The sequence below is a fragment of the Genypterus blacodes genome, unplaced genomic scaffold (assembly GCF_046128005.1).
Source record: "Genypterus blacodes isolate CSIRO-AG114 ecotype Tasmania unplaced genomic scaffold, CSIRO-AGI_Gbla_v1 ptg000156l_1, whole genome shotgun sequence".
In the NCBI taxonomy this organism is placed as follows: Eukaryota; Metazoa; Chordata; class Actinopteri; order Ophidiiformes; family Ophidiidae; genus Genypterus; species Genypterus blacodes.
The window spans coordinates 4,962,667-4,983,388 of NW_027466957.1; the positions used below are offsets into that span (position 1 = coordinate 4,962,667).

Sequence of the window (20,722 nt, forward strand, 5' to 3'; positions counted from 1 at the left end):
TTCTATCTATCATGTCCATTCAAAGAGGGACAAAGGCGTGTAGCAGGTCACAGGCGCAGCACTCAGATCTTTGAGTAAAAGTGCCTCTGCGGAGAAATACTCAATACTGCGAGTCAAACGTTCAAAATATTCTTAAGTCAAAGTAAAAAGCCTCAAAATAAACACGCTGGCTGCTTTATTTATCATCAGATTAGATTGGACACTTCAGTCAGTCTGCAGCTCGAGCCTTCTCTTCACTGTTATGTGTACCTACATTTTCAATCTATTCTCTGTGTTTCCTTGTCGCCGTATCTATTGCACAGCGTGATATATAGTTTATCCGCTGCAGCCTCACTGTGGTCCAACTGAAACAGTCTCAGTGGAAACAAAAACAGTCAAAGGCAGCGGGTTTGTTTTTGATTATTGAACCCTGTATCCTTTTCTGGCCATACATCTTCCTCTGCCAGCCCTCCCTGGGGCCTCGGGCCATCTAGCACCACAGGCCAGCTCTGCAGAAGGAGGCAGGGACAATGGTACCTGCAGGTCCCTATCCAGGCTCAGGAGAGACCGCTGGGGCCTCGTTGACAAATTGTCCTTGTCTGGCCACATGAGAGAGTGGGGTATTGCGGTAATTGCATATTTCCCTCTAATTGCATTTGTCACATGTGGGGTCCGCTGCTGTGGAGCCAGGTCTGAGGCCCTTCTCAGTGATGTGTTAAACCAAACAGCTGAACTCTCACCTGCCCCGTGAGCAGGGGATGTGCAAGACGAGGCCTGCAAAGAGGGCAATAAATTATGCAGTGGCACAAAACATCAGCACAGCAGCTCTGGAGTCGGGCACGGAGGCGGCTGCCAGACGGAGACGTGGTGCAGGTCCATTAGAGCCTCGGCCGCGGTCATGGAGGGCTTCACTTAAAGATGCTATGAGGACAATAAAGGGCTGGACACACTGCATTGTGTTAGAGACTGCTGTTAGAGACAAATGGTGTCTCCTGACACGTTTGTGTTCTAAAATCCGTAAATGTTTATTATAATACACCCACCATTTCTGTCAGCTTCTTACAAAATCATTTGAACTTGCAACAAGTAAGGCTTCTTCTATGCTCAGTGCCAAAATCAACGTGAACAGAGACAAAAAAAATGCAACTGGCTCATCAGGATTCCTCCAAAAAGATTTTTTTTTTTTATACGAAAATAATGTGATCACAATCTGGATCTGCTTGCTGCATTTACCACATGTTTCAGTCCTGTTTTCCTGCTTCAGCAAAGTTTGGAGGGCGGGAGGGGGGGGGGGGGCAGCCGTAACAAGGAGCAGCTCTCATCTTGGCTTCTGGTGCCTGGTGATATGCGGCCCGGCTGCTGCATTATACAGAGGGGTTGTACAACTACATTTTAATCCACTCGTGTTTCTGGCCTGATAAAAGGATTCTCTCCATCTCTTTCTGTTTAATTCACACCATCATCAATCAAATGTGTCCCTGCTCCCCCCCTCTTGGGTTTTGGGGTCTGCCGCAGATAGGTTGGGGGTCCCCCGAGGGGGTTAGGGACATGACGGACCGGTCACAGATGCCGCAGAAATTAAAATGCAAGAGTCTGTGCAAGGTGGTACATTTCTCAGACATGCTCATTTGCAGTAATATCTGTGCAACATAAGGAGGCTTATCTGTGATTCCAAATACGACTCTCACTCTCAAAGATTATGTGAATATGATTAAAAACGTGCTATTTGCAAGTGCTGTTGCTATAGCGTGGCTACAAGTGTGGAAGCTTCCCTGTGTGGTAGATATACTGTTTTTGTCTCTTACCATTGTCTGCACATGACAGTCGCCACAGGCTACTTAGTAATGAATATGTGCCTGTAGCATGTGTGCATGTGTGTGTGTGTGTGTGTGAGGGTGTGTGTGTGTGTGTGTGGAGCCTATGAATAGAGTAAATATGCACATCTTTGCACAACAGGTCAGCTTCAGAGACAGAAGAGAGTATGATCAACCACAGAAACGGCTCCCGCAACAACAAAGGAATTATGTATAAACAGCTCAGTCTGTGCCTAAAGTGTCATGCAGTGATGTCTGATTTTCCAGCAAATGCTTTTAGTCTAAATAAGGCTACATTTCTGTGTTCTCCCATTGTCTTTCATATATCCATAAAGCTGTGATGGTAGCTCCCTTTATGTGACACGTGAATATATTCTCCTCTGACAGGTAACACAAACAGTCACAAAAATAGCACACTTGTAAAAGGCCCCTCATGAACTGTTTCATGACACGTTTATAAAGGGAAAACATCTCCAGCAGATTTGTAAAAGCCTTCATTCTTCTCACAGCGGAGCGTCGTACCACTGCTTAATTTCATAATTACCAAGCGTGAATGCGAGCATGAATTTGAATAATAGCAAGAGCTTATTAGATTTATAATCATCCCGCATAGATCCTAGAATGTGACTTGCTTTTCTTTACCCAAATCACCTGTGCTGTTCTTGATGTAGTGACGTAAAGAGAGAGAGAGTTTATTTGGCCCTGTCAGGTCCGTGCGAATTGGATACACTATCATATTTGAAAGGACAAACGATGCAAGCGTGCACAATGTGGTTTGTTCCCTTTTTTTTTACAGGCTGTTTTTCAGTGCAGGATCTTTGTAATGTGACACAGCAGCAGGTGTCTGCAGAGGAGAAAGTGTGTGTGTGTGTGTGTGTGTGTGTGTGTGTGTGTGTGTGTGTGTGTGTGTGTGTGTGTGTGTGTGTGTGTGTGTGTGCGTGCGCGTGTGCGTGCGTGTGTGTGTGCGCGTGTCCTTTCCTCGGCACAGACCAATTTCAACAAAGGATTAAGTGTCCATCATTAATCATGAAATAATCTTGTACATTTAGACAAGTGGTTTGCAAAAGTCAATATACCTCTAATTTAATCACAGAGTATCATCACAGTTTATGGAGCGATTTCGAGAGTTTGCTTTCGGCAGATAACTTCTGTGCTGGCTGTGATTTTACGAGTTTCTATTGTTTGTGATGACGTAAATCCTCAAAGTGTTTGAAGAAAAGGAATGTAAGAGCTCAAATACATCACACACACTCATTTAAAAGGAAATTAGTCACAAATGATCCTCTAAACTAATAAAATAAGGACGTATTATCTGTTTTGCTCTATTATTGGTGCTATTCTGACTGTTTTGACCTTCACATGTAAGGGACTGGAATCTGGTCCAGGGGGCTTTTATCTGACTTTAATGGTGTCACATAAATGTTGATGAATGTCAAATTTAGCAACAGATGAATGAATCTGTTGCTGATATATTGACGTATATGTGTAAGTGAAGCATATCTTACTCTGCACATTGTAAAGACCTTTTACATTTGTCTCAACAGTTCCAGCCTCTAATGCCAATTTTAAGTATTTTATAAGTAGACGCCATAAAAGCCTTTTTATTCCAAGTTAACGAGATTCACCAACAGGGGTTCTGCTCTCTGAGTTGAGTCGTAGCTTTACTTCACGGTTGTAGTTTGTGGGACAAAAGTATAAATATTTTATCCAGAGTAAATAATTCAACACCTGTGTATTCCTCTGAGGTTCACTCCAGCTCTGATCCAGTCACTTCAAGACATCTTTTGTGGATGGAGAGCCCTTCAGCCTAAATGACACTTGGCCAAATAGCACTTAAGTACATGCTCAATATTTTAACAGGGCCATGCAAGGATGCAGTGGAGTGGTTAGTCTGTTCCTGTAAAGCAGAACAGGTGATTGTTTTTGTCGAGAAGATAACGCAAAGTTCATATTAATGAAGGTGGAGCTTCTCTGCTGAGCTGTAATAAAGCACAAATAGACTCTGAAAACACCATGCAGCTGTGATGCAGTATGTGACAGAAGACATTGATTCACTTATTATTGATGATACATTTCATTAAAGGGGAACAGCAAGTCGCACTCACTGTTTAAATTGTTTTTCTGTTATATTTTTCGAGCTACTGTCAAAGCCGTAAGCGGATTTTCTCCTATTTTCTCCCTTTAAAAAAAACGCTACTGTAAAGTGGTGAAAAGATTTCATAAAATTATGTGGCATCAGCACTTCTGTTCTGCTCCATTAGCAACTTCTGGTAATCAAATTTACTAAACTGTATTCACAGATAAGTGTTGAAATGCCTTTTGAAGGAGCTCTGAGGAACGCTCTGTTGATGAGAAAATTAACTTATATACACTTCATTATAAACCCGGCAGACCTCTAGGACCCAGACTTTTATGAAGCTTGGACCAGATGTCATCCAGCCACAGCCCCAATTAATCTCCGGGCCTTGTAACACACCCTGAGAAACAAAAAAACCTGATTGGGTGTGGAGGACAGAGACAGTGAGCAGAAAGCGAGGGTGAGAGATGCTATCCGGGGAGCAGCCGGCCCTGTCGAGTCTGCAGAGGGTGAGATAAGAGGGGGCGGCTGCGGCGAAGCCTGGGTCTCACAGAGGAGGCTGAGGTTATTCATTGCACTGCCGTGAAAGCTTGAGAAGATTACCCAGAGCCTGGTTGGCAGTGATACAAGGGGGACAGGCAGAGGGGGCCCCCTCTCACCCCTTTGTTCCCCATCCATCTGCTTGAATCTCACAATGGCTCATCGGGACCGAGTAGGGTGGAGGGGTGGAGCAGCGGAGGTTTGCAGAAAGGGAGGAAGTGATTTGGAAGGGGGGGCGGTCGGGGCTAGTGCATGTGTGGGGGGGGGGGGTAACCTGCAAAACATTGGGATGTAATGCGAAGCAGTGCAAGGGAGAGAGCGAAGCTAAAGGGGGGCAGGGGGGAGGGGGGGGGGGGGGGGTGCAGGGAGAGATAGTGCAGGACAGGAATGAATCCTGGAGCGCTTGTGCTTGTTGTGATTGAATGAATGGTGCTGCAGCTGACAAGCTCTGACAGACTACATTGGGAAAGGCCAGGCAGGCGGGTGTTCACATTGTTATTTTCTGGGAGGTAATGGGCTGGCAGCTCCTCTTCACTCTGAATAATCAGTACTTTGGTTAGACTCAGACACCACTTCAAACCATGATAAATACACCACTCCAAACCTCAGCACCATGAGGATAGCATTTGTCTCTAAATGCCTTGACCACTATATTTATCTTGTTGAGGAATGATCAGATGATGAAGGGTGCTTTCTTCCATTACACAGGTAATTATAGGTGTTTTTACACTGCAAAAACATGAGGGCCAGTTTACCTTTACAGCTGGAGACGTTGCAGTATTCTGGTAGCAGTGATGCTGATGAGGAAAAGTGCCCAATATTAATCCCTCCCTCTAAATAGTAGCTGTTGGTTCTACTCTCAAATCAGGCCTCATACAGTTATTAATGTATAAGAAATAATGTATTTATTTTTTAGTGAACTTGTTGAACTGCTAACTGTTGCACGACACATCTTAGCATCTGGATGTGTCATTAAATAATGAAGGTGTTCTATTTGAATTTATTATTAGAATATTTTACAGTGTGTTGAATTAAAATCTTTTGTTTCGTCTTGTTATTAATTAAACATTGTCCTTCCTGGCTGATAAAGTCAAGCCAACCTGGCAACCCCACGTGTGCTCTAGTTAAGGGCTTATTGTTGGTCGATAAAGCATGAATAATAATTATTATTAACCATTAATAAAGATATTATCCAAACCCTTTATAAAGTATGTTCCATTAGAAAGTGGCACCATTTATTCTTGCGATGCTCTTTGACTGCCAGCGTTCAAATGCTGTGCAGGTGTTACAGCATTACTACTATGGGTGTGTTATTGTCACTGGGCTCACAACATGTTGGATCTTTAACATAATTATTTCTGAGAGGATAATAACTCACCATAAGCTGCCAGTGTAATTGATGATTCACTGCATGGGTTTCAGAGGAGCGCTGCAGGCTTTTCTCAGCAAAAGGAGGGCAGTTTTTTTATTTTTTATTCAAAGTGCAAGCAGCTTCTATAAATGGCAGTTCATCATAATGCAAGATTCACTGACTCCACCTCGCACAGTGTTTGTTGCTCTTCACCTGTTCAGCGCTCCTGTAATCTAACAGTGCTGCCGCTGAGTCTAATTTAATATAGAATCTGTGCTAAGCGCCGTTCAGACTGGATGACTGCGGGTAAATTACAGTTTCGATCAAAAAAAAGGATTCATGCTCAAAACATTTTCTCTTCCCATCAAACCAGGTTAGATTTCCTCACTGTGTTGCCTCCTGAAAACGGTGACATTGGGTCAAACCATCTTTTGATTGTCCTCAGTGTAACTAGTTCATGTGTGACTGTATGAATAGCTAGAGGCTATTACATTGCTGAATATGAATAGCAGACCAATTACTCTGGCCCAGATGGAGCTGTGTGCTCCTCAGAGAAAGCCCTATCCACGCCTTGCACACACACACTCACACGTGCACATACACACACACACACAGTCTTGAGGGCCTGCACTTGGTGGTGAATATAGCAGGGACATGAAAAGGGCTAATGAGGTGCAGAAGTACAAATTTCTAAATAATAATGATGCTTTGATAACATTTTGGATCAGTGCATGGCTTTCCACTGTATTTGACATTTGTGTCCTAGCAACAACGATTTGCTATTTCAACAGTGTTTTGATTGTCGTCTAATTGCTTTGCAGTGACAGATAACACACAATGAAATTGTCATTTTAATACATCCCAAATCTCTGAGGAGGCAAGTGCACTGTTAAGCATTTCAGCTAACCAAAATTGATGCTGTAGTTGAATCTCTCTCAGTCCCGGAGGAGCTTTTACTGGGATGTTCCCAAAAGAATCCTATCTCAAACCGAGCCAGTGTTGCTGGCGCTCACACACACAGTGGACATATGGCCAATCTCCCATCGTCTGTTGTGCTATTTACGGCCCAGTGGCCTGTCATTTGTTTTGCCTCTCAGAAACCAGGAAGACACCTGTTTGAATTCCCAATAAAAGGTTTTTTGTGTGTGCGCGAGAAGACTCTTGTCACTTAATGTTTCTCTCTGCATCACTTATGATTGGTGCTGTGATTTTTCTCATGAGAACCGCCGCTGTGTTTCTGTTTATGTCCGTGGGTAAAACATGACTGTCAAGTTGGCTATCAAAACACTGACACATTTTTGTGTATTAGAGGAATCTGTGTGCACCGGGACAGGAATTAAAGCAGCAGTGCAGTATTTCCTCATCACATAACCACTGCTCAGGTTGCAGCATTTGCATTTTCTGCTTCACTCACACATCCATTTTCTATGCACCCGTGTTCCCGTTCAGTGTGAATGGTTAGGGTTAGTGTCTGTTCCAGAATGGGCAAAATGTGATTTGTTCTGTGTGTAACCTGTGTATAGAAATGTACTAAATTCGGTCCAAGTGCTCCATTGTAGCAGCGCTCATTTAAAGAGCCATATTTACCCCAGACTGATACTCAACCTTTAGGCTGTGGCATAGGCTGCAATTGTGTACCCATTAAAAATAATTATATTATATTTCCTATTATTTAGAATAATATGAAATTAGTCCCGTTTTAAGATTTGGCTTAATTATACTTACAATAATAATGTTATAGGTTTTATAGTTTGTCCATGCTGTGACCGCCTCCCATAATTATCACGTATTAATAGAACTGCATCACATTGTGCTGCCCACACTAATACACCAGCACAGGGCTGTCAGTTGCTCTCTCACAGATTTGAGTTCTTCTAGAAAATAGCTTTAATGGCCCAAAATGACAATGTACAATAAAACTACAGCACATTTTAATTGGGTGAATTTAGCTTTAAATCAGAGGTGATTCATTTCTGTTTAATTGACTGGAAATGCTGTATTATTCTTTTACTATTATACACAATAAATGTATGCATGTGAAGCCTGAATATTTACTTTATAATGCTATAATACAATTATGTAACAATAACAAATACTGGACTCCACAATTTTGCTTCATGGATTATTTTTATGTGTTTGACAGTAAATCTTTGTCGTTCGCAGATCAAAGGTTGTTTCCAGAGCAAAACAGATGTTTGCTCGGAGCTCTGTGGACCATCGGAGGCAAACGCACAGGGCCCAGGGGGCTTATCTGCCCTGGATGCTGAATCCTCTTTTATAAGTGTCCTGAAATGCCTTCCTCCTCCACAGGCCATGAAAGCAGGAGACAGCTGCAGGCATGAAGCACTCACTATGTCTGCATGAAAAAGAAAGGACACAACATACTCAGGAATAATGATCGGTGTCGGAAACTAGGTTAAATAGATGGAGGAAGGGATGAAAGTGAGGAGAAGGACAAGTTAGGGTGAAACTGGTATAAATGGGGCATCTTGGCCTGCGGACATTCTGTGGGAGCCTTATCATGATCCACAGATCTATACTTTCCATCACACCGGATAGCGTTGACTTCTACCCCTCTATATTTTCTTTGCACTTGGATGATCACACGTTTCCCCCAACACAGCAGCCAAAGCGGCACAACCTGTGACGAAGGCTACAGAAAGGCACGTTTAGGTTTGGAGAGTCACCCTCAGGCCGCAGAGTGCTGAGTCAGTTGCCAGTGACAAGGTCTCCTCGCCCTGCTTTCACCCTGAAAGCTGCATTATTCATTAAAGGAGAGCAAAGCACAAGGGACCCTGCTAATTTCTCAATGGGATTGTTGGCTGTCCTCACAGTACGCCCGTCCAATGAGGAGACACACTTTAGAGGGTAGGATTCAGATGATAGGGGAAGATTTCCCACACCCACTGCACATGCAATTAAAGATGTTCTCAGTGACTCATTGACTTTTGCAAGTGCGGATAGATGGTGTGTTTCCTGGATTGATATGACTTGAGCTGCTTTCAAGGACACTGAATGGTCTGAATCAGACCGGGGCAGATTTATTGAGCGCTCACTCGCCACTGGATACATCCACCAGCAGCTCGGGCTGTTTTCAGGGTTGGGGACTTTGCCAGTTGTCGTCATCGAGGAGAGTGTGTATATGCTCATGTCCTTTCATAATTGGCACCAAGCCAGGGAGGCATGCAGAGGTTAACTTAGCATATGACATTCTCTCTAGCACCATATCCCATAATGAACTAAATCATGTTAAAGTAAGAGCGTACAGGGAGAGAGAGCACTTCCAGAGGAGGATGAGCACAGCATATTACTGTTCTCCATCTGCAACAATTCTACTTACAGGATTGAGGTGCAGGCATGAGAGAGAGATCAGTGACCTGGATCAGATAATGACATAAAACTCAAAGTGGTCCTGTTAAACAAGTGGCAAATCCTTTCATACCAGTTAAATGGAAATACAAAATGTAACTCTCATATACATTACATACACACAGATAGAGAAAATTATGCTGCATTCGGGTGGTGTTGGATTTTACAACTTGGAAATTGCGATTGAACAGCCAACAAAAGCCCTGAACTCAGAACTCTTGATGCAACACGAGTTGCACCAGTTACATCAGTTATGATAAAAAACACGACCTTTTCACCTTCTGCGTTTTGAGGGTTTATTGACATTATGTGTCTTTTTTTGGCACGTTTCTCCTGATGTGAATCTTTCTTCCAGAAAGCACTTCAACACCTTTAAACAGTATATGTACCATGGTCAATTCTATTTGTTATGTTCCACTTTCAGATGAGCACTCAAACGCAGCATTAAATACCACATTTCAATAGTTAAATATTTACAAGGTCATTGTCATCAAAAACCATATTCCCTTGAGCTGTTTGGGTGTAAACATGCTCACTAATGCATGTAGTGTTGTCCTCTGCAGTGTGCAGGTGGGGATACATTATAAGGTGTGGACTTGTGAATGTGTGTCGTTATACTCTGCATCTCCCCCCATGGCACCATGAGCAATGAGCAAGCAAGACACAACAGTGCTGTGCTTTGTATCCAAGGGCATTACATCTTTCTGTCATGATCATTTACATTGTGCTTCTGCGCTGCTTTTCTCATTGAATTTCACTGTAATAAGAGACTTTTGGTAAAATGTCTCGGGCATGAATTTTCTGGTAAGCACTCACACACACACACACATACACACACACACGCACACATACACACACACACGCAAACGAGCATTTAATGCTCCGGGCATTCAACAACACCATCAAAAGCCTTTTCTAATGTTTCAGAGAAGATAAGGTTCTCAGGAGTGGTGGCAAAGTGCAGACTCAGCAGGAAACAATAATCTGTTGTTCCAGTGTGTTAGAACGTCCGAAGCTTTTTGTTCTTTCTACCTCAGATTCCTGCACATTCCCATCTGGTGATACAAAAGCATATGGGGCTGAACGGTTGTTTCTTTAGAATGTATAGATCAAAGTTTTTTCTCCCTGGCTCTGTTTGTGTTAATTACACACTATATGCATCTTGTCACATTTATTTGTCACCTCTTCCTGCTTTAAATATCAGTTTCATAACGACGGGAGGAGTAAGAGCTACACCTCTGAGAGCAGAAGTGTCACCAGGCGCAAAGCCACAAATCAGATATTTTCTGCAACGTGCCTCCTCCTACGCACACAAACACACACACACACACACACACACACACACACACACACATAAAGACCCACCAAGAGAGACAGAGAGAGAGCTACATGCCTACCTGTGTAAACACAAGCACATGCGCCCACAGCCTCGCATCCTCATAGCAACAGATGGACAGCCTTAAGGCAGAGCCTGAGCGACGTTTGTGAGGGTAGAACCGCCAATTGATCAGTAAGATCAGGTGTGCGTCTACACAAAGGCACCTCCTGCTCTTTTCATGTATCAGGCCTATACTGGCCTCAGGACAAATGGAGACACAAAACAAAAGTGGCATCTGTGCCAGGTAATGATCCCTTCACCAAAAATCTGGATAACGACATACCTCGGCCATTTGTTGCGGTTAAGTCACTGTTGCTCATTCGGAGCTACACGTGTGTCCTCCAGCAACATGTATGGAAGCTGTGAGGGCGGCTTGGTGCAGCTGCTGATTTACAGCCTGAGATCAACAGTCGCTCAGTGATGGAATCAAGCCAGAGAAAGCAGTGCCGCATGACACTTTCTGTCCCCTTCATCTTATAGCCATCCATTCTGCATCCATATTATGGGCTATACACATTGTCTAAGGGCATAAGGGAGTTACAGCACACTGCATCAGCTAATGAGCAATGATGCATGGTTATGAATGCTACAACAATAGCTATGGTTAAGCAAATAAAGTAAGCATGTGGCCTGAGCAATGTAATGTGTAATGTGCTTACAGTTCATTCAAATTTGAGCCAATTGTGATTTAAGTATTTCACTCACTATAGTTAATATATCAATGTGCAGTATAATATTGCTGTAGTCACTTAATGGGTTTTTATATCACCTTTTGTATTAACTTGATGGCTCGATGCATTTTAGCGGATCAGCATTTCGAAAAGTTTAAGGAAGGAAAAGAGGTCAGTTAATTCCTGTGAGGAACACTTTTTAATGCCTTATCTGATCTCATACATGTGATGAGAAAAAGGTTTGTTTAAAGATATTCAGTATTGATTTCAGCTTCATGTTAATGTGTCAATAATGGAACAGACAGGGACCATTCTTCATAACGCTCCACAGTTACTGTTACTCACTTATCACCTCCCTCATAGTCTGCATTTCCAATGTTAGACTTTTACTTGTAATGGATTATTGTTTCATTTGTGGCCTTTGTGCTTTTACTTCAGTAAATCATTGGAGTCCTTCTTTAACCACTGACCATGGGTGGTTAAATGCTGGCAGCAACACGTCGTACACTCCACACAGTGACTCAACATGTTGAAATCTCTTCTTCACTGAGAGTAATCCCATGTCATGTTTCCTTGCGGTGCCACCCTGCTACCTCTGGATCCAAACATCAACCAACAGGATCTCCCCTGATCCTCTCCTTTCTCCTCTTGCTTTAGTAAACACGATAATAGCAATGCTGTGTTCATGTGGGCTCCATGTTAACACTGAGGCTGTCAAAGGCCATCATGCCCCTTCAAAGCGTGATGGCTCTCTGAAGTGGGCTCTCTCGGTAGCAGCCATTTTCCACTTGACTGGCCCCACACACAAGGGGGACTGGTAGCCCCTAGCAGCTGTGCTAGACTGGTCACTGGGGGTGGGGAACAGGGGATGAATGGGCTGAATATTAGAGGAGGGGACATGACTAATAGCAAGAAGGGAGGAGCATCTATATATGAGGAGGGGTGTGGCCTGCATTTTGTTAGAAAGTGTCCCCTTTACTTTGCCCTCTAAAATAATTCACATAATGCTGTGCTTTTATAGCCAATTAGCTCAGTCACAGCGTAGGACATGATATCAGTCTGTTTACCTGTTTCAGTTGACCCGTTCATTGTTACTTTTCACCTAATGTAATAGTATTGCATTACAGGTCTGGCTTTCATCTGTACGCTCATTGGCATCAGGCTGAGGCAGAGCTTTGTGTCAACTGAAACATTATGTTGCTGAAAGGGTGAAAACTTGGCAAATCTCTTGCACTCCTTGATGAGAAACAGACAATATTCTGCCAATATCTCGTCACAAACTGGGAACAAAACCCCACTGAGCTATTTTGATGTGACTGATAATTCATGCAAGTGTGGGGTTGGCTGCCCATATGGGCTTTGTGTCAACACACCGGGTCCAGTAAGGTCTCTTACGGGACAGAGAGCAGGATGCATTTTCATAAATCATTTCTTGACATCACATCAAGGTTGTGTGTGCAGCAGTCAGTAGCCTGTAAATTGCCTTTGCATTGACAATGCAAAAGAGCACCACTGGGATTTCTCCAGTTCGGGAGCTATATATGGTTGGAAAATTAGGATGACCTTTTCCCAAACTTTGATAATGATGCCTTGGGTAGAACATAATACGCTGGAATAATAGCGCGCTGAAAATTTAAACCAATCATTTAGAACTTATGTGCATCCAAACTGCATCTACATCAGCAGCTTTTGTCACCCACCCATGATGAGCTGCACACTACCCACCGTGTGGAGGTAATAATTAGCTCAGTACAGCAGGGTAACAAGTTTGCACCCCCGTCCTGCTGTGCAGCTCTGTAATTGGTCCCCTCATGTGGCACAATCGGGCCCCAGAACAAAGGGTTCCCAGAGGGGGAATCTATGCTGACCCACGCTGAACCCTCCACAACAATGACAGGCAGGAAGCATTTACATATGCTGACAGACTTGTCTCTTCCTAGGGTGGAGTGCTAGGCACTTCATTAAAGCAACATCAATACCTGCTGATAGAAAACGAGGAGTGGGCCTGTGTGCATCACTGTCTGCTTCAAGACAGTATTGAAATGACATGGGGCTGTCACATCCAATCTGAAATAAATGGAGAGCGTTTATTAAATGGGGTTTGTGTGGAAATTGATGGCAGAGAGGCTGAGAGATGCTGTCTGAGCTGTGCCGCGTGTGCCTGTCTGTAAATAGGCTGCATGGATCAGCAATTGGCTTACCCACAAGCTGTTCACCTGAAAATCAGCTGCCAAAATCTGTCGGCCTTCAGGTTCACTCCAGCAAATTTCCACACTTTCTAAATGTTCTGTTGTTATTTTTGACACTAACACAACACTTTCCCTCTGTGCATGTGTGATTTTACAGGGTGCTCTCAGCTGGAACATGCTACTCTGTGAACCTTGCATGCATGCGGAAGAGAAGATCTTGCAAAGTCAGACACAGGTGACATATCTGTCGATTCAGCAGCCAAACTCAGTGCAGTTGGGTTCATTCATACATTGCATCATGGTGCCGTGAATTTATTCTCTTATCCCGTTATAGGAAGGGTAAATCCGCCTTCCATTTGACATGCTGCTCATTTAGCTGAGAGGCGCGGTGGCTGGCCGGGGAGGGTTGGAGGCCGGGGGGTGGGGGTGGACTCTCTGGGAGGTGTCGTCCCGAGCAGATGGACCTCTCAGTGGCGTAGTAAGCAAAGTCTTCACATGGCAGAGGAGACTGCAGGATCTCACAGGACCAGGACGCTGCATCCAGGTGGCCACAGCCCCTCCTGACCAGCTGGAGGAGCGATGGGACCATCTGACACTCCCAGGGAAATGATACACTTTGGTTTTGTCAGTGCCTCAACACAAAAGCCCCGAGCCAATCAAGGAATTTAGCTAATGAAGCTAAGGGAAAATCCTTTTGATTACACATACATGTTCAAGGTCATGAAACAAAAGGGGAGCAGTATTTGCATGCAAGCTTTCAATGAACACCTATTTTGAGTTTGTGGCAATAGATGAGGCAATTAAGAATCAAAGCCTATTCTATTTTCAAAACAAATGAAAAACAACATTTTCAAGAAAAGCTCCTTGGAATCTTCCAAATGTTATGAATTGTCTGATGAGATTAAGTCTGGATATCAATGCAATCAAATTTGATTGCATCAACAACTGACTGCAGTGATTTCATGTACTGCATACAGTACTCCAATGTAGATTCAACAAATCCAAGTGAGAAAGTCCCATCTGTTCTTCTCTTCCACTGATCCGGAGCCCTGGAGGCAACATCGGGCTAATTGTGTCTCTATTTTCCTTCCTTATCTTTTTGTTTTTACTCAGTGTCGGGGTCAGGGAAGCTCCCAAGTGACCAGCGGCAGGAGCAACAGCCAACAGCCCCCGCTGAGCATCAGTAATTAGAGCCCTCCTCCTCCTCCTCCCTGTGTTTCCCTGCAGACCCCGGCCATGGGACCTCTCGCTCTCCTTTTGAGGGGCATGGGGGTTGGGGTGGGGGTTAGTGGGTAGAGACAGGGAACAGCTGCTGATGGGAAACCACTCTCCGGTTCTCATGGCTGACCAGCGTCTCTCTCTCTCCCTCTCTCTCTCTTATCCTCCTCAGAAGATGTGCAGCAGCATCCTTTGCGGGGATGATAAGACCAGACATATCGAAGGATCACAGCCCTGAACTGTCTGCTTCTCATGAGTGATTATCTCTGGTTTTGAGAAGCATTTATCTCCATTGTTATGACTGTCTAGTGATTTATTTCAGTTAACTTTTCAGTGGGTAATTAACAGTGTCGCATCACACACACATACAAATGTCAAATGAACAATTAGAAGTGTTGAACAAGCCGAGACAAGAATTTGTGTTGTTTGCCAAGGATCAATGCAGGGTCTTGGTGCCTTGGTCAAGGGCAATGGCAGGTGCATGAACCTAACACACACATGTTTTGATGGTGGGAGAAATTGGAGTAGGTGTAGAAAACAGAGGGGAGAGTGTGGAAACTCTACACAGAAAGAAACAGAGCCAGTATGGAGCTTTGAACCCAGCAGCTTCTTGCTATTGGGCAACACCACCAAGTCCTGAAGGAACAACTATAATAATAATACAGGGATTTAGTTGCTTTGCTTTGTCATAAGTAGTAGTTTTCAAAATTCAAAAATTATGGCTATTGATAGTCATTGGATGCCAGATTGTTTACATTGATTGGATTGGATTGCCTTTGAAGAAACTGACACAATGGAAGGTAATCATGTTTTTAGACTAGCACCAAAATGTGTTTTCATATGTGAAACTGGAGCCTCCTTGACAGAGATAATAAACTGCAGATGGGCACCATAATACATGTAATAAAATTAATTACAGTAGCCCCATAATACACATCATCATTGTAAAAGGTGCACATCACAGAGAACAACACCACTGTGACATAGCTGGAACAAGAAATGAGCAATTTGTGCCCGATGAAGCTCGTGTGTAGTATTTAGAGACTTCACTCCCCGATTCACAAGACCTTGACTCCTACATTTCATCACTCATTTCCCCTGAGCTTCTGCTGCCCTCAGTGAAGCTGTAGCACATGTGTAGCTATTCATAGCTCGTCTGTCATATTCACAATGTTAAACGCTTGCTTTTATTTTAAATATTTAATTGCTCACACGTATGAATATAAGGGCAAATGACCCAGATAAGTAGTGCGTCAATGCCAGCGTTGCATTTCCGCTTATTACATGGAATATTTGCTTCATAAATGCAAGGTGTAAATGTATTTCATGAGCTGCAATGATTTGTGGTGATTGGGTGCCTGCAATGTGGAGTAACAGGTTTGTATTATATAAAGGTGTACCTGCGCCATCTAGTGGGCGGTAGTCCAAACTTATGACGGTTTCATCAGCCAATCCGAGTCTGATGCAATGAACTTTTGACACTTTGGAAACAAGAGAATAACGAAAGATTTATTTCGCAGTACTGAATTGAATATTGAACAGTTACGAGGAAGGAAGATTATTAAATAAATCCTATCATTGATCATTAAATGACCCTGTTTTAATATTGACGATGATAAGTACAAACACTGGTCATGGCTTTAAATTTACAGCTGCAAAGACATTGGCACAAAAAAGCTAATGGAACAAAAGGATCTGTGTTCACCTCAATCTCCCAGTTTGATTGTCTATGTTAGAGGACATTTGGTGTTGCAGAAGTCTCCTGACTTAAACATGTGGTAGACATTCACCAGAGGAAACATAATGACCGAGCCGACCAGGGAGCCCAGCTGTTGTGAAGCGCCGCACCACACCAAGGCGCTGTGGCTCTGATCTCTCAGGATCACGCCGACCATCACTTTCACATATGACAGAGTTCCAGTGAAGAAGATCCATGAGAGTACCTGGTGAGAGAAGAACAAGAGTGGAGGAAAAAGCTCAAGATTTGAAATTCTTTATATTATCATCATTATATAATTGTTATCATGTTTCCACCCTGATAACTTCACCACACATTAGCAGCACAGGTATGTTACATCACCGCCTGCTCTGACGGCTGTAAACAGGGTTGCAAAAAGGAGGAAACTGAACTTTGTCACGGGCATTTTCCCTGATAATGGCAATAAATCTGTCACTTTCTGTGCCACAGTCTCTTACACAACATCTTTATGTATTACTCACAATAATTGCCTCTCCCGCTGCAGAGCCTTGAAGTAAAGGACAAGGACTCATAGCTGCCATTGCCATGTTGTAGCTGCCAAAAGCTGTCCCCAGAAGACTCAACCCACCAAGAAAGACCAGTGACCTGTAAACAACAGTGGAAATCTACTACTGAATTCTCTTTGTTATTGGTTCACTAGAATGATAGTGACAGACCTCCCTTGCTTGCTATGAAACCAATGAATGAATGATGAAAAATCCAATAAATGTAATAAATGTTTACCTGTTTTGGAAGAACATTGCAATGACACAAGCCACTGGGTTGGCCACTGATCCCAGAGCAGCAGAGAGGTGATAGGCCAGGTTTCCATAGGGCATACAAGAGAATGTCTGCACAGACGGCAGCAGGCCATTGGTCTGTGCATTGACCAAAACCACCATGATATAGATGAAGGTCAGCTGGTGCACAGAGAACTTTGGCTTGCTCTGGCACGTCTCCTCAACTTGCTTGTTTGCCCGCTGTTCCTCTATCTGTGCTCCAGGGTTATCCAGACCAGAGGCTACAGATGCCGCAGTGTCTGGCATGAGGTTCTGACTGGACAGATCGAATGAGCGAGGAAGCCTGTTCAGTCCCCAAAAAGCAGCCAGACTGATGCACATCATGGCTACTAGGAAGAAGAAGAACACCTCAGTAGAAAAGTTTGGAGGAAGATACACGGTTTGTGATGTCCACGAGCCCCCATCGCCTGTTTGGTTCCCCGCCGGCTGAGAGGAGTTGACACATTTGGTCATGCCTACGCCTTGTGCCAGGGCGACCACACCAGGAAGGAAACCACTCAGTCCTTCGCCGATGAAATACGTGGTGATGTATTTTGCTGGAAGCTGCGTCATAAAAGGGATGAAGGTAACTGAAGAAGTACAATCCACAAGTGAGAGGAAGAAGGTGATGATGAAGAATGCTGTGCTGTGTGGTTCCCCAGCAACTATGGTTGTCCTATGCCAGAAGAAGGCGAGCAGAATGCAGGACAGGACGCCGATGCAAAGGATGAAGTAAATGACGAAACGCTCTTTGAGGCGTCCCGGCCACTGTTTGTGCATCAGAGTCACGAACAGAGGTCCCACATTAGCCAGCTGGATGAGGACGGTCAGGTAGGAGGGGAGCTCCCAGCCCTCAGGGAGAGTGTTGACGATGAGAGGCAGCTCGACCCACAGGCCGTTCACTGCCACCCAGGAGCCCAAACCAAAGGCACAGGCCAGCACGTGGACCAGCAGAGCCATGATGGGGCCCGATCAAGAAGCAGTCTCCTCTGATGTCCCACCTTATTGATGTTATACCTTTGGGGAAGCAGTCAAGAGCTGTAAATCTTGATGTTATATTGTTACGAAATTAAGAAAATTTTTCAAATTTAAAAGCTCTGGGGGCAAATATTAACCTGATGTAGTGTTTTTTAAAGGCTAACTTAACTTTTTATTTAGCAGCACTGATGAATTCACATAATACCTGATATACTGTTTGAGATAATAACTCAAATTCCCCAAAATGACCTTTCACAAACAAAAGAGACCTCATTTAAGCTTTTGACACTGTTGAGCACACACAGGTGATCTCAATTTATCTAATTAGGTGACGGCTCACCTAATTATATAAATTGAGATCACCTGTGTGCACTCAACTAATTGTGCGACTTCTAAAACCATTTGTCAGCACCGGTTAAAAAAGTTCAGACCGAATTCAGTTCTGTTTTCTATTGAGGTTAAGTGTTAAGGAGCCACATTAAACGCAGTGTGATTCAAGTGCAGGTGGTGGTGGGTATGTTGAGCCAAACTGTCTTCAGTTGATCTGTGGGTGCTATAAAAATCACAAATTCACTGCTGTAGCTAGGTATCTAATAAGTTACTTATTAGATACGTATTACTCTTCCATGTAGCTCTGTACCAATGCTGACGAGAGAGTCACATGACTGGTTGGGTGTATAAAGACCACATCTATTTACTTTGCTAAAATCAACACTTACACTTACTTCTGTGCATAATAGCAAATAAGGGGGGGGGGGACTTTCTTTATAAAAATGGATGGGAAGATATATTTGTGATAAAGCAGACCACCTCAACTTTTGTCATTTTAGTTGACTAACCCATGAATCAGCTGACATCCCTTTCACATCCCTTTCTCACAGGAAGCAACAAACCATACAGGCCTCCATGTGCTGTCACACTCATCTCATTATCATGAACAGGATACACACTGCAACACAGTAACACTTTTCTGCAACACATCTTGTGAAGAAAATACTGAACTATGTATGTAGACCAGTGTAAACAAATGGTAAGTTCAACCTTGTGAGTTATCTGGTTTCAGAGGAATACACAGATACATTCAATATTTGCAGTTACTGGTAGTAAAGACATAGAAATGCGGTATACTTACAAGTGTGTTCAGTGTTTGGACGTCATGAGTTTGACCTGCTGTCATCTTACATAGCGCTCAGTCACAGATCGCCTGTGGCTGTGTTACATGCACACGCTGAGGGGAGACACATGTCTTCTGAGAAGGTCAGAGTCCAGCAGGCGATCAGCTCCACTGGAGAGCGGAGGGCAGCGTCTTCCAGCTTTCCAGCTTTTCAACAGTACACCCTCCTCCTCCTCTTCATTGAATTGCTTCAGGTCATGTCAGCACTTGGCGGCGCCCTTGACATCTTGGCAAGCGTTGACGTTTCATGTAAGAGTTGTTGACGTTAGAGTGCGGCCGACAGCGCCCTCTGCTGGTGCGGTTTAGAACTGGCCACGCTTTTCCCATGTGCAGTTTCTGACGCAAGAGAAATTGGGCAGCACCAGCACTTCATGATTAAGGAACCTCAAACGTTAGACAGTTTTAGCAATGAATTGTTAGTTGAATTGTTAAAGATTGAAGTCAAATTTGCGAGTGAAGTGCTGTTTTAGAACACAGGCCTCCAACCCAACACCCTCCATGAGCCCCGATCAATCAAGCTATTCTTTTCTGTGGTCCTTAATGAAGCACAGTAACATCTGATTCTAACATTAATGTTCATGTCTCTGAGTTTCTTGTTTTGGTCGCCTGCCTGTTCTGTTTTCAGTTCGTGTTCATGTAACACTTCTGCTTTTGACATCTGGCAGCTGTGCCACCATTACTCATTTTTTCCTCAGGTCGATGCACAATCTACAATTATGCAGAAACACAACATCTCACACCATCTTGTTCTTTACCCACTTCCTTCCTGTGTCCCTGTTCCATTTATAACTGTAGCTATTTTGTACAGGGGTATAGTCTGGTATGGTCAACTGTGTAGCCTCTCTGAGCACGTCACTCTTTGTGGTGTTAGCCAATGACAGCATAGTCTTTTAACCTATATAGAACATGGAGAAAATTCTGGAAAGAACCTGAGAATGACATGCCAAACTGGTTGTGACATTACAATTAACACTCCTTTTCATGAACGCTTGGAAACACTCTGCCTTTATCGCTGATATGCTAACACTGCATTTATTACTAGTAGTGATTTGGGTAGTGAACATGAATGTTTTATCTTCTCATGGTGAATTTACATTCTGATTTGACAGGTAAATGACTTTTGCATCCACATAAATCTGACATACCAGATTTCAGCCACGGCTCACCACCAAGCAGTGTGTTGCCGAGGCAGCAAAAATACAAACTGGAAGTGAAATCTCGTGTGAGTGCTTACATTACACTTCTGCTGCATCTGGTAAGGTCATCAATAGCCAACGTTATGTGGAGACTATGCATAAGGCAAAATCCTAAAAAAGAATGAGTAAGTTGACAACTTAATAGAAGAGAATATTTCATTAGACCATTTTGGGGTTGAGGTTTCCTGAACGTGAACCTTGACCAGAATTTGATCACACGTTATGTCGAGTAGCTTTCTTTTCGATGTTTACAATAAGGCAACACGGGAGA

General features: G+C 43.5%; 1 protein-coding gene across 5 annotated transcripts; it reads right to left on the bottom strand.

The window, feature by feature from the left end:
- Window positions 1-7,756: 7,756 nt before the first annotated feature.
- On the bottom strand, window positions 7,757-19,505 carry slc52a3-1 (solute carrier family 52 member 3-1). Of its 5 annotated transcripts, none has more exons than XR_012965121.1 (6): window positions 19,214-19,505; window positions 17,069-18,120; window positions 16,807-16,930; window positions 16,292-16,529; window positions 15,987-16,067; window positions 7,757-8,117 (listed from the first exon to the last, which is right to left on the bottom strand). XR_012965121.1 is itself a non-coding variant. In XM_076166705.1 (5 exons), the coding sequence occupies exons 2-4, from the start codon at window positions 18,061-18,063 to the stop codon at window positions 16,314-16,316; spliced, it is 1,335 nt and encodes a 444-aa protein (XP_076022820.1). In that variant the 5' UTR covers window positions 18,064-18,120; window positions 19,214-19,505; the 3' UTR covers window positions 14,830-16,067; window positions 16,292-16,313. The 5 variants fall into 5 exon arrangements, 3 of the variants coding, with proteins under 3 accessions (XP_076022820.1, XP_076022821.1, XP_076022819.1); XR_012965120.1 differs by lacking the exon at window positions 7,757-8,117 and adding an exon at window positions 13,248-14,776; XM_076166705.1 differs by lacking the exon at window positions 7,757-8,117 and having other exon boundaries at window positions 14,830-16,067.
- Between the last annotated feature and the right edge of the window lie 1,217 nt (window positions 19,506-20,722).